General features: G+C 38.3%; 4 protein-coding genes across 4 annotated transcripts; all 4 read right to left on the bottom strand.

Moving 5' to 3' along the window:
• Positions 1-137: 137 nt before the first annotated feature.
• On the bottom strand, positions 138-4,227 carry LOC103937931 (E3 ubiquitin-protein ligase KEG). The gene is made up of 5 exons (XM_018645142.2): positions 4,076-4,227; positions 2,879-3,252; positions 2,689-2,780; positions 2,113-2,586; positions 138-1,300 (listed from the first exon to the last, which is right to left on the bottom strand). Exons 2-5 carry the CDS (start codon positions 3,242-3,244, stop codon positions 337-339), a joined length of 1,896 nt encoding a protein of 631 aa, XP_018500658.1. The 5' UTR covers positions 3,245-3,252; positions 4,076-4,227; the 3' UTR covers positions 138-336.
• A 2,446-nt stretch (positions 4,228-6,673) lies between these two features.
• On the bottom strand, positions 6,674-7,599 carry LOC108866467 (ATP synthase subunit b', chloroplastic). Its single transcript, XM_018645141.2, has one exon. The coding sequence runs from the start codon at positions 7,459-7,461 to the stop codon at positions 6,811-6,813; it is 651 nt and encodes a 216-aa protein (XP_018500657.1). The 5' UTR covers positions 7,462-7,599; the 3' UTR covers positions 6,674-6,810.
• Positions 7,600-7,962: 363 nt separating this feature from the next.
• Positions 7,963-10,352, bottom strand: LOC103937938. Its single transcript, XM_018645140.2, has 5 exons — positions 9,865-10,352; positions 9,218-9,317; positions 8,924-9,023; positions 8,709-8,800; positions 7,963-8,524 (listed from the first exon to the last, which is right to left on the bottom strand). The coding sequence occupies exons 1-5, from the start codon at positions 10,067-10,069 to the stop codon at positions 8,164-8,166; spliced, it is 858 nt and encodes a 285-aa protein (XP_018500656.1). The 5' UTR covers positions 10,070-10,352; the 3' UTR covers positions 7,963-8,163.
• Positions 10,353-10,763: 411 nt separating this feature from the next.
• LOC103937932 (UDP-N-acetylglucosamine transporter UGNT1) lies at positions 10,764-14,540 on the bottom strand. Its single transcript, XM_009347919.3, has 10 exons — positions 14,363-14,540; positions 13,932-14,008; positions 13,517-13,681; positions 13,283-13,416; positions 12,865-12,995; positions 12,722-12,766; positions 12,502-12,599; positions 11,692-11,799; positions 11,330-11,386; positions 10,764-11,240 (listed from the first exon to the last, which is right to left on the bottom strand). Exons 1-10 carry the CDS (start codon positions 14,523-14,525, stop codon positions 11,166-11,168), a joined length of 1,053 nt encoding a protein of 350 aa, XP_009346194.2. The 5' UTR covers positions 14,526-14,540; the 3' UTR covers positions 10,764-11,165.
• Positions 14,541-15,771: the final 1,231 nt, after the last annotated feature.

Below are 15,771 nucleotides of genomic sequence, written 5' to 3'. Positions count from 1 at the left end.
TGGGACGGTGATGCCACTAAAGCCACAGAAAGCTACGTCCCAATTGCAAGAGAAACTCTCTGGCTCGATTGTCAGGTTGCCTTCACCGGTTTCCCGGAAATAATCTCCATACGGTAGAGATGATCAACACAAATGAGTCAATTAAAATATATACATTTATATATACATATAGAGCGAATATGTTTGCCCTAAATTCGACAGTGGTCCGGTTTGTAACGCCGTTCTCCAGCTTAAGTTAAAGAGTAAAATGCCCTAGTGATACCCAACAAACTAGTTACAGCATATATGCATGGTTGAACTTAAAACTAGTTCTGGGCAGATGAACTGTGCATGAAACTACCGAGCAGGACCGGTGGTAACACCTTCTCTGAAAAGGATATTTTTCATATTAGGAGGAATCCATGCCGGGTTTCCAGAATTCTGACCATCGGTATGCTGAATCTCATTCGGTGTAGCACCGCTTTGTTGTTTCTTCACCCTGGACCTCCCCACCTTTGTTCCAACAAAAATGCCTAGCTTCATGGCTGTAAATATGCCCAATGCAACCAGAAGTGGCCTCACTGCCCAATGAAAATCCTCAAGATGCTGGTACTTCTTCACTATTCCTGGACAAGTATCAAACGTAACCAATTCCACTTCAGCAGGATCAGCTACAAAGGTTGAGTTCTCTTCCCCAAAGGTCAGCATTCCCGGGAACTTGACCACAAGGCACCCATTTGGTAGGATCCACGTTATTTTCCCGGTGGCCCACGCCCCTTTCCTCTTACGGGGCCATTCAAATCGAGGGCTCAATACATTAGCTTTCAGCTTGACAAACTCACCCACACAGTAGGACTCTGCCATCTGAAACTCTGAAGAATTTCCCTTCCAGAGAGTTTCCAGCCCTATAAATCCAACAGCTACATTACCATCACGATTGATGGAATGAAGAATACCTACTGGTGAGTGTTTCTTGTCTTCCTTCTTCAAGCGTACCCAATCACCAGCTGCCAAGCCAAAAGTGACCCGCTCCAGTGTTGAAACATGAACCCTCAGTGGGTCATGGATGCCATGGACTCTCACCAAAACAAACCCATCTTGATCTGCGTCATGTTCGACACCCACTACTGTGCCTTCTGGAATATGCATGTTTTCAGGTTTGCAGCAGTTTGGTGGCTTTCTGGAACGCACCGTGTCACCCACTTGCAGTTGATCCTTTGAAAGGAACCACTCAGTGTAACCAATGCTACTCGATTTTTCCTTGATTGTTCTTATCCCAAGACCTGTCCAGTCTCCATCACTGGAGATTGTACTCTGCAAGCTGCTAGTGTGGTAGCAGTTAATATCAAATATGTAAAAGTGGTGAACGGAACTTCTCTTTATGCAATGGTTTCTTTAAAACACAACTGAGCAGAGATAACGCTACATGCAACTTCTCATATCAATTATGAAAATTGAAATGTTGCCATCAGTCGGAAACTACTGTTGTAAAATGTTTTTTTTTTTTTTCTTTCCAATTTTTACTTCCTATACAATTACAGTAAGTAGTTCATAAGGTAAAATTGCTTCCACAACCATGTAATAATCACATCATAACTACTTAAATTAAGCAATGATATCTATTGGAGAATAGGATCCCACATTGGGCATATGACAACAAGAAAAAAAAAAAAATGCAATTAATATATTGGAGATTCCACCCCTAATATCACTGAGGCCTTTTATGATAAACCCCACACCTAATGCTAGATGATTAAGTGGGGACAATATCGATGATATTGGTGGTGGACCATGCTGGGCCTATAAAGTTTATCAATATCAAAAAGCTTGAATAGTTTAATCTGACTTGCCACAAGAACCATCAAGATTTTGTTTGTACTTTGTAAAATGCAAGCGTATTATCTAGATGAGGATGCTGTTTATGGTGGACCTAAAAGATTGCTTATACTGAGAAAAGGTGTCTAAGTTTACAGAAGTATTGATCCTACACTAGACATAATGAAGTGACCTGCTTCTTATGCATTAATTCTTATTTGGGTTAGTAAGAAGAATGACATTATTATATGAAAAGAAGAGGAACTCCTCTTCTCAAAGACTCAGAACAAAATTATAAACATAGTAGAGGAACCATACCTTTTGAATAATGTCAATATGTCCGTTATTAAAGGGCGACTCCTCAAATCGTACTCAAAGCAACCAAGAAGAATATTCTCTATTGCAGGAGGAAGGCCACTTGGTATGTCTGGTTTTTCTTGCTTCCCAACAACTAAATAAGATATTTCATCAACAGATTTTCCGCCCCAAGGACGGACACCAGTCAACATTTCCGCAATGCTGCACCCAAAACCCCACGAGTCGGTCTCAAAAGATATTGGACCTCTTACTTCTGGTTGCCATTGTTCAGGTGCCATGTAGTTTGGGGTTCCAATCCTCCGAGTCATATCTGAGCTTATCAATGGTACGCCAAGCAATAGATAAGGAATACCAAAATCACCAAGAATTGCTTGGTCCTTTTCATTCAGAAGAACATTTGAAGGTTTAAGATTAAGAACCAAGATGCCCTTGGAGTGTAGTTCAAGAATCCCCGCAGCCAAACCAATCCCATACCTGTAAGTTGTAACCAATAGCACAAGTAAAAACCGAGCACCAAAATCTTTGGGAAATAATAAAATTAAGCATTGCTAGTGGTCTAATCAGGACCCAACTAACCTCAAAACATCAGGAAGTGAGAGCTTCCCTCCTCTGAGTTGTGCCATTTTGTCACCGACGGATCCCTCATATAATCTCATGATGATGCATATCTGAGTGCACAAAATCCAATTGCTTTTAGCAAGCTAGAAATCATACAGGCAGGACCGAAATCTCCTTATAGTGCATGAAATACAAAAAAGCGACTCACCTTTCCATTGATGATTGAAGTTCCATATAGCCAACAAACACCGCCAACTCCTTGACATTTGTGAAAAATATCTTTGAGTTTATCCAACACAGTCCTCATGTTGTCTTCTTTGATTGGATGGAACATCTTGATAGCCACCTCATGATACTCATCATAATCTTCTGTTGACTGATGATGGGTTGCTAACCAAACATCACCAAAGGGTCCCCTCCCAATTCTGTGTCTAAGTTTCAATTTTACAGGTTCAATCCAAGGACTTGTCTGTTCTGAAGAGGCTCCAACAGTTCTCAGGCCATCAGAATCACGATCTAAAATCTCGTACTCAAATGAAGCAGACGGTTGGTTAGCAACAACTTGTTTAGCCATTTCTCGACCTGAAGACAATGCAAAATATTGCATAGACGTCACCATCACCAATAAAAATTAACACAAAATCATATAAATACATAAATACACAAAAACTCCTATGATCTTCTCATCGCAAGACAACAGAGAGTTTTTGTAAACAGAACTATGCCACTGATTCACTGAACCAAGGGCGAAGTAGCACACTCAGATGTTGCAAACTACAACAGCGTATGTTAATCAAATTATTTGGGACTATATCAGGTCCCTTCTTCTTTCTTTCTTCATCTAGCCTACATCGATAGAGGGCTCATGTTCAAAGGGACTACAAATGAACCGAATGCGAACGAAAATACACGCAATAGTTGCACATACAAAGCAATTCAAACGCAGAAGAAATCAAAGGAAATGGGATGCATAAAACATATGATCACCGAAGTTGTATTTAGGATTTTCATAACCAGAAAACCCAGAGAGCTAAAATCCTCACACTTCATAACTGAGCATTAATCAGTTGTTTTCCTTCATCTGTTCTTTTGACCAAAAAAGCATCAAACTTTATCTCCCTTCAGATTCTTCAATTTCCCAGAAACCAGACCGACTCTGTTTGGTTACTGGGAAAATTTAACTTCGCCGATTCACCTTTTCACAATTTTTTGGTAACCCATTAACGCAAAAGTTAATTGGGTTCCACCGATTCGATCATTCCCATGACAAACTAATCAAACAAGAGGCATATAGCAAAATGAAAAAATTTCAACGGAACAAACAGAGACTAAAAGCTAAAAAGAATACCATAAATCCAAAAAAAGAAAAGAAACGAAGAATTAATGGAGACTAATAAATACTCACCGAAACTTGGTGATGAGCTCCAGATGAGTTTGATATTTCGACGAATTTAGAGTGGAATTTACATACGTAACACTCTCTCAGTCTGAGAGAGAGGTCTGGAATCTGAGAGAGCTTCAGAGAGAATAAAAGAGAGAGAGAGAGTAATAATAGTATATACAACAAACGAAATGAGAACTACTTCAAGTCTCAAAACTCCTAGTTGGGCTAGAATCGGTGAAGCTGCTGGGCCCCCTCTTAATTCTCTTTTATTATCCTTTTCCTTTTTCTTTGCCTTTTGCTTTTCCGGTTTGATTCTAAGTAAAATTCCCAACAAACGAGATAAAAGAGCAGTCAGTACTCACGAAAGCAATTTACATAGAATAAGTTTATTATCGGATAATATTTTATGTAGTGTAAAAACAATTTACATGTAAAACTAAGTTATTAAAATAAAATAATAAAGTAGCATAAAACCAATTCCATGTAAGTACTTTACTCAAAGATTTGTCTTTATTAATCCAGACTATTATATAATCTGATTTATATCAATTAGATTGATAAGTAAGTAAAAATAATATTTTCACAATTAAATCTTAACCGTTTATTTTCAGTGCAATTGCGATTGTGCCTTTTGCTGCACGCAAAAGAAGTTTTGACCAATTTTGTTATTCAATCAATCTTGAAGTTGCGGGAAAGAAGCGGAGGAGGAGTTTAAGAAGCAACTAATCACATTCAATTATTGGACGTTGCATTCAGATACAAGATGACGGCAAGAAAATAAAAGATAAAAAATATTAAAAGCGAGGAAGAATTGTTGTTCGTTGGATTGTTTCGTTGGGATACACCTGTCCCACTTGTATTTTAATAAACGGTGCTGATGACTGATGGGTAAATTAGTTGTCAGACAAGGGTAAACCTTTGGAAGGGACAATAATGGTGAAAATGTTACTTTCATTTCCTTCTTCCATGCCTTATTATAATTTGATTAAATAAAGAGAAGTGTTATTGACATTTCAAAATTTTCATTCTATATTTTTCATAAGTGTATTTTTCTTTATAAATATAGAAAATTTGAAGTGTAGAATGAGAATTTTGAAGTGCTGATAACAATTTTCTGAATAAATACGAAAATACTTTATATTTTTGTAAATGTAATTTACCCATTTGTCTATTTAACTACCAACCATACATATGTATACACGTGGCATATGTGCAACTGTATTATTGTATAGGGTTTACGTGCAAAACAAGATGGTTAAAACTTGTTAGTGTTGTGATTGAACACAACTGTGTGATGTTGTTGGGTAAATCTGTCGCATTACACATGCGTGATGACAAGGATAATTTTTTATTTTTAACTTTAAAAGAAGATAACTGATGGTAAACTAGGGTTATTTACTTATTATGGGGAAGACTCACACAGACATTTCAACCTTCCTCTGACTATAAGTCTGACTTCCACACGTTGGCAGGATAATTAATGTTTGTCACTCGATGCAACTCGGGTTCACGTTCACCTCGTCATTTTGATTAATTAAAATACTACTACTTTAATCTAGTCTACATTAAAGGAATAGATGAAATTTGTATCTCGAATAGTGACTTGAAGAAGAATACTACATCTATCAGAGCAGAGCAATTCATCACTTGTCATGACAATAAATATATTTCTAGGCTTATTGTGCGCCTTATTTATATTCAATAAATAAGATTTTGACATGTGCACAACGACGCATCGGTGAATAGATAGAGGGAAAGCTGAATTTTCTATGATTAAGTTTGTCTTGATACAAGCGGTAATAAAAGAACAACTGCAAATCACGTGCAGCAATAAAATCCAAAGGTACATATTGCCCTTGTACCGAAGCCCTGTTCCTTTGGGCTTAAGAAAACGTTGAAACCCATAGTGATGCATCTTTGCTTAATTTTGGGCCCAATGAATAATATTATTTTCATGTACCAAATTACACATTATGCATGTATCTCTTATGTGCATAGTATTCACAGGTATCGGAATAACAAAAATTTTATGATGCTTCGATGTAAGGGATATTCCGAATCTTTTAAAAATTAGATTCTTAAATTTTTTTTTTTAACGATTAATATCCCTAAGTATCCGATCTTCTAGAGCACCATAAAAAATCACCTTGAAACAATTTCAATATTAGCATTTAGGTAAACAAAACTACCACTAATTTCTTAAAATGGACAATGGGAAAGGTGCAAGGAGTAGAGCTGACGGGTGAGTAACACATAAGAACATGCCCTTGGGAGGGAAACAACAGCTGAAAACGGCTGCTAATACCCGGTAGGCTAAGGAGGAAAAGGAGGAATCCGTCGGATAAAAAAATTTAAGGTAGCAAACATTCTCTAGAATTTCTCTTAGATTCGAACACACAGCTGACAATACGAGCTGCAAGGTACATTCGCCAAATTTTAAAGAGTGGTTCTATCACTCACTGCTCTATTCTGCTCACCTAACACATCCAACCTGAGACTTACTTATATGGATCGGGTTCACTGCCACCGAAAATCCTCTCCAACACTGTACGAATCCCATGAATCCTTTCGTCCCTCGGTTATTCAAATTACACATCCACCACATATTGAACCAGAACAAGAAAAAACACAGTAATTTCATTCATTTAACATACAAATATTATTATTACAATTATATAGTCATAGACACAGCAATCCGATTTCCCATTTGCCCCCATTCCAATTCACACCTTACGCGAAAAACAAACCCAAGAAACTCAAAGAGGAAGGACCTTCTTCACAATCTGGTCACTGAGATTGGCAATCTGTGAGTCAAGCGACTTCATGGTCTCCTCCTTCTGCTCCTCCAACTTCGCCAACGCCTCCTGCAGCTCCGCCTCCACCTTCTTCCTCCCCTCCGCCAACTTCTGCTCCACCTCCCCCTGCGTCTCCTTCTTCATCTTCGTCAGTGCCGCGGATATCTCCGCCCTCGCCGCCCTCATGATGGCGATGCCTTGCTCCTCAAGCTGCTTCACCTCCTCCGACGTGTCCTTCACGCTCCCCAGCTTCTCCCTGATGGCCGCGTCCCTCTCGTCCATGAACTTCCCCAGTGGGCTGTAGTAGAGCTTGTCAAGCGCCACCATCAGCAGCAGGAACTGCACCATCTGGATGGGGAGGGTCAGGTCGAAGTCGAACAGGGCCGCCTTCTCGAATTCCTCCGCCAGGGACGGTGGCGCCAATGCGAGCGAGGCGGCCGCGATGGCGGAGAGGGAGGAGGATAGGGATACCAATTGGGGCTTTGTGAGCTTTGGGAGGTTTGCTGGCATTTTGGGGATGGAGATTTGGAGTGGGATTCTGGGTTTTGGGATTGGGGTAGAAGGGGAGGAGGAGATGGGGACTTTGGACGAAGCCATGATCATGTTGGCCATGGCGGAGGGCTCTGCTGGTTTCTGTGCTGTTCTCTGGATTTTTGGGATTTTGAGAATTCTTTGGGATTTTTGGATTTGGGGATTTGAGGGGTTGTGAATTTGTGAGGGTAAATCTTTGGGGAGAGGGCTATCTCAATTCCTTGCCACACATTTATGAGGATTTTATGGATTCAAAGGGGGAAAGGAGTTTGTGGTGAGTGATGAGTGGTACTGTGACAGTCCCACATGAGGACCCAAAAAGTTGGCACCTTGGCTACAAATATAAAATAGCCCATCATCCAAACCTAGTCCAGGCCCAAGTAGGTTTTGAATCCCAAGTATGGAGAAATTGGAGTCAATGTGAAAAACAACTTACATGCACTTGAAATATCACAGTGACGACATTGTAAGTCAAATCACACTTATTTATGGGAAAGCAAAAACACATAACAGTGCGTGATTAATTTTAAGTTGTGTGACTATGGTATCCCTGGTGCAGGTAAGTTTCTCTCGTCACGAAGCTTCGAAAAGAAAATCCCTCTTTATGTACATTGACTTGGCTCCAAAATCTTTACAGCTACACTTTTCAGGTGTTGAGAATTGGAGCAGTAGAAAATGAAATTTATATAAGCGGGCAAATGACTAGAGTGTAAGGCCATATGTACTTTTAATCATACTATCTAATCAATTTAGGCCCGTAGGGATAGAAACCATACTGTAGCGCTAATCTGTTCTCCAGGTATCCCTTCTACCATACCGTTTTTCGTGTTTTTCGAAACAAAACCCGAATATCTTCCTAAACCCAAGCAACAACCCACTGGCTATGCTTGGCGCACAAGTTCTTTTAGATGTTGTTCCAACAGCTGACAGTTTGGAGTATGGAAACCATTCTCCCAATAAGAAGGGCAGCCTGCTCTCATTGTGTTGGATAGAAACTTCGTCATCACAATGCGGGGACTTTGGATTCTTGATGTCATCAGAATCATAACATACCTCGTCATTCTGTTCTACGTCTTTGCCATTCTCTTCTTTCTCAATGTCAGTCGGGTCTTCCTCTTGAAAGCTCAATGATCGCGACAATGACCTGCACATATTGAATTGACAAGTACACAGCACAATTGAAAAATAAAAGACCAGCAGAGAAACGCGGTTAAGAAGCAGGGCCTGGCAACAATGGTTCTTATTATCTGTGTAGGGAACTGCAGAAATTTCATGTTTTTGTGCTAAAAATTCTTGTAAAAGAGAAATGGCAATAGGGAGAGCCTCACATCGTGTTTTGTTTTAAAGCAAGGAACCCTTTCTTTGATGATTGGCTCTTTGTCATGCTGTAGTTGATTGAAACATGCCGGACAAAATGCAGCTGCACATACCAAACAACACCAGTTGACATACATGAAGACAACACAATGTTACCACACCAAGCATAATAGTAGCCAACCGGATAAATGATCAATTTCAGAAACTCAAGGGATCTGCCGCATACCTGATCACCGTCTTTGATGCCATAAAGTTTGATATGATCAGTTTCAACAAGTAGCTTCTGATTATCGTAGCACAAGCAGAAATGACCCCACACATGTGGCCTCCATGAACCATATTTAAATAAGGAACATCGTTAATGATACGAATACGGCTGTGTAATGAAATTACCAACTCAAAAGTATAAAAACTGCTAAGCTTCACATCTGAATGCTAACAAAGATAAATTTCTGTGATTATATGGTTTTGCAGCTTTTGCTTCTCGTCCCAAATATTTAAATAGATGAAGTGAACATACCATGAAATTTTTCCTGGTCCCCTCTGTGGCATGTGACTGAAAACAGCCTCGACTGCCTGCTTTAATTCCAAAATAGTGGCTGTCATGGAAACTTGAATATCTGTGAAAGGGAAGATTTTAGTTCATGGAACTCGCCAGGAAAAAAAAAAAGGAAAGAAAGAAAAACATCTCGATTCATGCAATTCTCAACCAGAAAAACAAATAAAGGAACCTTAAGAACAATGTACATATAATGAATTAGATATGAAGAAATCAAATCAAATCAAATCAATCATACATTGGCCCTGAAATTTTGTGCGGCGCAAATTTGTCTTTCAAAACCAAGGGAACCTTAAGAACAATGTACATAAAATGACCTCCTACATTCTCAAAATTTTCTCAGCAACCAAGCAGGCAGCAACGGGATTAACCATCGTGACAGAGAATTACAAACATGCCTAGAAAATGAAATTAGAAATTAATAGGCGCAATGCACAACAGCAACGGGAAAATTTCAAATTCCTTCCTAGGATTAGAATCAAATTGTAACTCAGAAGAGAAAATACCAAAAAATTTAGTCAGTTTTCCAAAACTTTCTCAGCAACCAAACAAGCCACCAACAATGCACCATAGATTTTCAGAAACGAGAAGAGAGAGAGAGAGAGTACCGAAGCAAGAGCCATCCAATTTGAGAACGGAGAGCCGGAGAGGCTCCTGAGGAAGCGCGGAGTACGACAAGCTCTTGCGGGAGAAGCCATCGACGAGCAGCAACGGCACAAACGGCAGAGAATTGGAGCGACGAGGCCGTTCTATCGACGACCGCCCAACTGGGACAAAATCATCATCGTCAATTCTCAATGCGCTATACGACATAATAGCTCTACGAATTTCTCCCGGACAAACCCCTCAACCATCGCCTTATACACACAAAAAAAGGAGCTCCAAATTCACTAAAAAAGGACTCAAAAGTTATAAGAAAAATAAAGAGGGATTAGATTCTTAGGGAAGAAGAACACGCATTGTAAGATTAGGGTTTCGGAGCTTCTGTCGGAGGCAATTCCAGACAGAGAGAGAGAGAGGGAGGAAGGAGAGGGAAAGCGAGCGAGAGGGAGATATTTCCCTCTACTTTTTTCTTTTTTCTTTTTTATTATTATTTTTTTTTTGTAACAACCAATACATCTATGATCTTAGACAACCAATACCTAAATGATCAAAAGATAATCCAACGGTCATCCTCTGCTGCCAGAATTTGAGGTGCACGAGTTCGATTCCGTAACAACTTTTGTTAAGACTAAGAATTACATGGAAAAAAACCTTACTTTTTCTCGGAATTGGTATTGTGTGTTGTGCCTTAACAGAAACACGAGCTTGGGCCACTCATTACTACGATTCGGTGATATTTCTTTTCATGTGAAAGTAAGAGATTTTAAGTTCAAATTTTGTGGATGTGGAATTCGATACCAAATTAGACTGCCTATTGTGATTTTGCCGAACTTCCTCTCCTTTAGTACAAAAATATCGATGTACTAATAAAAAAAACAAAACATGAGCTTGCATACACGCACAATTAATATAGTTCCAACAAAAAACTACGATCAACAGTATATATGAAACTACATTTTGCGTTTACCGTCGCTTCAAAATTTGAGCATATGTGGCCGAAATATTGGAAGAAGGAAATATTCATGGTATACAATAACAAAGCCCAAACAAACTACATCAGCAAGCAGCTTGCCAATGCCAAATTGTGCAGCCGTTGTTTCTAACACCTGCTGGTTGGTACAGAAGAATACATACACTCCGTTTCCAGTTAACGGTTAAACCCACCACTGGGCGGATGTCTCCGGTCTTAATACTGCACATCTCACTCCAAGAGCCTCATAATCGCAAAATCAAATTTGGTGGTGGTGTAAACAAGGGCAGCAACGAATCGTCTTCAGGTGAGAGAACTAGACATTTGTTGAATATGTTACTTCCCTATGAGCTTATAGTAGGCATACAACCCAGAGCCAATGAAACCGAGAGATTGACCGATAACATTCAACTACCAAATAAGAAAGTTAAAACGCGTCATTTTCTAAATCAAATAGTGAAAGAGTGATTTTATTAGAGCGGAGAATAGTTTGCACTTACAATATCAAATGGAAGGCCGCCGAATAGCATCCAGCCAAGTCCAACGGTAAAAAAATCCTATAGCAGTTTAGTGACCAGAAAATGTAAGAGATATGAAATGTTACGTTAATGAAGATATCTGTTCAATATCAGAGTCGCATATAAAAGCAATGTACCTTTCTTCATTTATTTTCTGAATTAAAGTAACTTTCATATCCATTTGATCCATTTATGACATTAAGAAAGCTCAATCGCCTTACATTTTCAAATTTCAAATTATTCACATGCATAAAAGTATGGCCACACCACCTGGAGAAATTCATAGAGGCTGCTAACTTATGTTGTTAATACATCTAAGAGACAGAAATATAGGCTACACAAACCTTCAAGTTACCGCAAATTGTCTGCGTAAGAGCTGAATTCAGAGTTGTGTTAAGGAATATGCTGTAATTCAAGAAGAAGGCTAGTATACAGGAACAAAGCAAGACCGCCTGCCAAAAGGAGGAAGAAAAATAGGAAACAACAGTGGATCTCAATCAAAACCACAGGAGTTACTTGGAAGTTGTATTTAAGTAATGCAAGAAGAATAGGCTTATTATACTTGAGTAATTGATGTCAATTGAATTCTATGAAATGCCAAAAAACCTGGAGGGAAGATGTAAAATGCTACATAGAGAAAACCTTGAAACTCATTCCGATGTTCTCAAAACTTAAACAAACATGATGCAACAATTGCAAGTCCAAACACGTCACTTCCACCATATATCAACTATATAACACTAATTCATGTAGGCCACATAGACAGCTGGGGGCGAAAAAATTCAATGAAGTTCTACATGAAACATGGAAGATTTATCTTGAGTTATCAAATAACAACATGAAATCAAATATCACGTTAGAACAATATTATACTCATGGAACCCACGAACCAAACTGCAGGTAACATTACTTTAAAAGAAAACTGGAAAATATCAATAAACTAAACCACCTTTCGACAACGATGCAATAAAAGGGAATAACTGTACCAATCAATAACATATTTAAATAAGTATAGCTTATAACTTATAAGCTACCAAGACACAAAGCCATGCAAAAAATACAGATAAAGAGCATTTCAGGAGTTGGAAGCCCGCTTTTGGACTCTTAAGTGTGTATGCATTAGCAGAGAAGAGTGGCATTGGTGAAGAATGTACCATAAAACCAGGTGAAAGAAGATGAGGAAACTCGATTGTTGTCTTCAAGTCACCACTAATAAAAGTCAAAAACAGCAAAATCGGTCCGCATGTGAATCCTGTCATAGAGAAACAATACCATATGTGTCACAGCTTGATTCAATTAAATGAAAATATCTATTTTTCCACAAGTTAAAAAAACCCGAAAGTGCACAAGTTGAGTCGGGATGTTTTAGCGTACCGTTACACCACATGAGGCCAAAACTATTAAGGCCACTGGATTTCCCTGACAAAAAGAAACTAACAGTCAATATCTTAGAAACCTGTCAACCAGCAAAGTGGAATCCACTGGATTTCTCCAAAGATAAAATGTTAAAGTATTACCAATACGGGCTATGGTTGCAAGATATACTGCTGTCGTGATGTTGGATAAGAAAACAACACCATAGCCATAGGCATCAAATGACAAATCCCGAGATCCGGCAACAAATGCACCAAGAACAATCAGGCCGACACTGATAACAACCTTAAAATATTCAGTTAAATGAGAAAATCAGGTAGATGGCCAATAAAGTAAAACACATAATGTAGAACCATTCTTCATCACATTCGCTCATGGGATAATACAAAACTCTCTCACTCGACCAATTCATGAGCACAAACAAAAGTGCCAACAGGTCAGTGTTCAGAACTTTCATCCAATCAAAATGTATATAATTCTTTACGTATATTTAGAAGAGCAGATTCTATACATATTATCATCAGCATATACAGAATAAGTTACATACAAAGGGCCACTTACCTTCGAACAATGGGAGATGTATATCTCTGCCCAGCCAAAACATACTCCATAACCATTGTAAATACCACGGTAGTTCTTCTGAGGGTGGTGTACATGGGAACATTCACTCCACGGACAGACTCCATGGTGGCTAGCTTTCAAGGAGAAATAAATGAACGCACAAACATGAATCACAAATACAAGAAAGCTACTGATCAATAGTTACCGATCAACACTAGATTACAAAATGCGTACCATGTACAGCAAATAAGCTCCTGCAAGAGGAAGGGTTTTCTTCAATGTCTTTAATGGTACAAGTGTTGTGGTGTTGTTGTCAGAAATAATCGAAGATTCACCTACTGTGAAAGAAATCATCTTCCAGCGTCTCAAGGTGTAGAGAAAACCACATGAACATATCATCTGCAGTAGAAACCATAAAAAAGGAAAATGTCTTATTTTTTATCATTAGCTATTCATTATGCAAAGCAAACCATGAAGTTACGCACGAAAAGCATTCAAAACAAAGTCCACAACACCATGAGGTTAGACTGTGTCTTAATTATGATTAAAGAAATGAACTTTACACAAGAACAGCACAAGAAAGCAGGCAGCAGACTTAAATTCCGACCAAAAGACGAAAGATTAATGTAGGATACGTTTGGGAAAATACCTGAAAAAGTGTGATAACGTTTGCACTTGGAAATTTATAAGACGAGAGAGCTGCCTTGTTGAACATCACCAACATCACTACACAACAAAATGGGAACAATTAACTAAATTCACATTCTTTAAAAATTTCACACCCGTTTGGGATTGCAAATAACTTCTAACCATAAGTGCTTCTGCTAGAAGTGCTTTTATTATAAACACTTTAAAATAATTTATCTAAGTTTTTCTACAGAACGCTTTTAGCCAATCCCAACTAGGAATGCAAAAAACCCAAATTCATATCAAAACAATCTCGCCCATTAAAGCTTCCAATCTCCTTCAAATATTTTGATATCCAATTTCAATTTCTTTGAAAGTTTGAAACTTTAATTTCTGGGAATCAAAAGCTTTGAAAATTGCAGCATAACAGGATTAAAGGGGCGTGTAATTTACCTGCACAAGCCATGTACGAGATTGCAGCGTAGGCTCCACGTCTGGTCATGGCGGATCCTCTGAAGAGCTTCTCATCGTCGCCAGCTCCGATGAGTCTCTCTCTCTCCTGGTCCCTCGGAGGATCCGACACCGGCAATATCGTATTCTTGACCGAACCCGACATCTCTAATCTCTCTGTCGGAGTCTGTCTGTGATCAGAGAGAGTTCAACGTTAGGGAAAGGAATGGGACAAGAATTCAGTTCAAACGGGAGAGTCGAGGCTCGTCTGGGGCGGGTTCAAATTGGCCAGGTCAATTGGTCCCAACCCAGCGGGTCAATTGGGCTTAGTTTTTTTTTTATTATTTTGGTCAAGGGAGTTTTCCTAATTTAATGAAGTTGTACTGGTTTGATACTAACATATTTTTATAAAAAGTTGGTATTAAAAAAAAAAAATTGAACTTAAAATGGTATTTGGTAAACACTTAAAATAACTTATTTTCATAGTTTTTGGTGAAAAAAACTGAAAACTTGAAGCAACAAAAATGACCTTATTCTCACATTACATCATAATCATTTTTTTTCTTCAAAGTACAGCAATACCAAACTAGCGGCAAATGCTGCTTTCTACAACAGCTACTATTCAATCTTCATTGGAAGTTTCTTGAAGTCGTCACCGGACTCACAACAGTGCCGTCCTAGGAAAATGTTCATATCATCGGGAAAATCAAATATTTAGTAATTTGGATGGGCTGAGTATCTATTATTTTTTCGACAAAAAAAAAAGTACCTATAATTTAGTGAAATTTTTCTTTAATTCATAAGTTGAATTTTTTAAAGTTGACTTGACGAAGTGTTAATACAGTATTAACTGGATTATTGTGTGACTTAACTCATATCTTATGTTATTGTTGATTTTGAAATGTCAATTTTCTTGTGATGAATAATTTTTAGCTATACACAATTGTGATTCACTTGTATTTATTTTTTTTGCTATGCAATGCAATTGGTATATAACTTTTTTTTCAAATTTTATTATTATTAAGAAGATGAGAGAGTTCGAAAATATGATAATAATCTAGGAAAATGAATTCAAAACCCGAAACGAATGGATGAACTAAACACCCTATTTATTGTGATATTGGCTTACATGCTAGACCTGTCACGTAACTCTAATTGCAATATAAACAATAATGAAGTTTAAGCATCTTTAGCGGTAACTTCAAACCTCTAATAATATTGTTGAACACAATACTTCAAAGAAAGATAAGGTTTAAAACCTTTTCACATGTCTTGAAAAATTTTAAGAGTAAAGATAACTAAGATTATGCGTAAGTTACTTAGGCCATCTCCAACTGAGGGTTGGCCAGATGGCTCATTTTAGCCATCTAGTCCTCCAATAAATTAATATTTTAATAAATAGTACATGCCCA

Source organism: the organism of the source record quoted next, unplaced genomic scaffold (assembly GCF_019419815.1).
Source record: "Pyrus x bretschneideri cultivar Hongxiangsu unplaced genomic scaffold, Pyrus_bretschneideri_v1 Contig1, whole genome shotgun sequence".
Lineage (NCBI taxonomy): Eukaryota > Viridiplantae > Streptophyta > Magnoliopsida > Rosales > Rosaceae > Pyrus > Pyrus x bretschneideri.
Note: the sequence above shows the minus strand (reverse complement) of the source record. Positions and strands in the feature narration are given on the sequence as shown.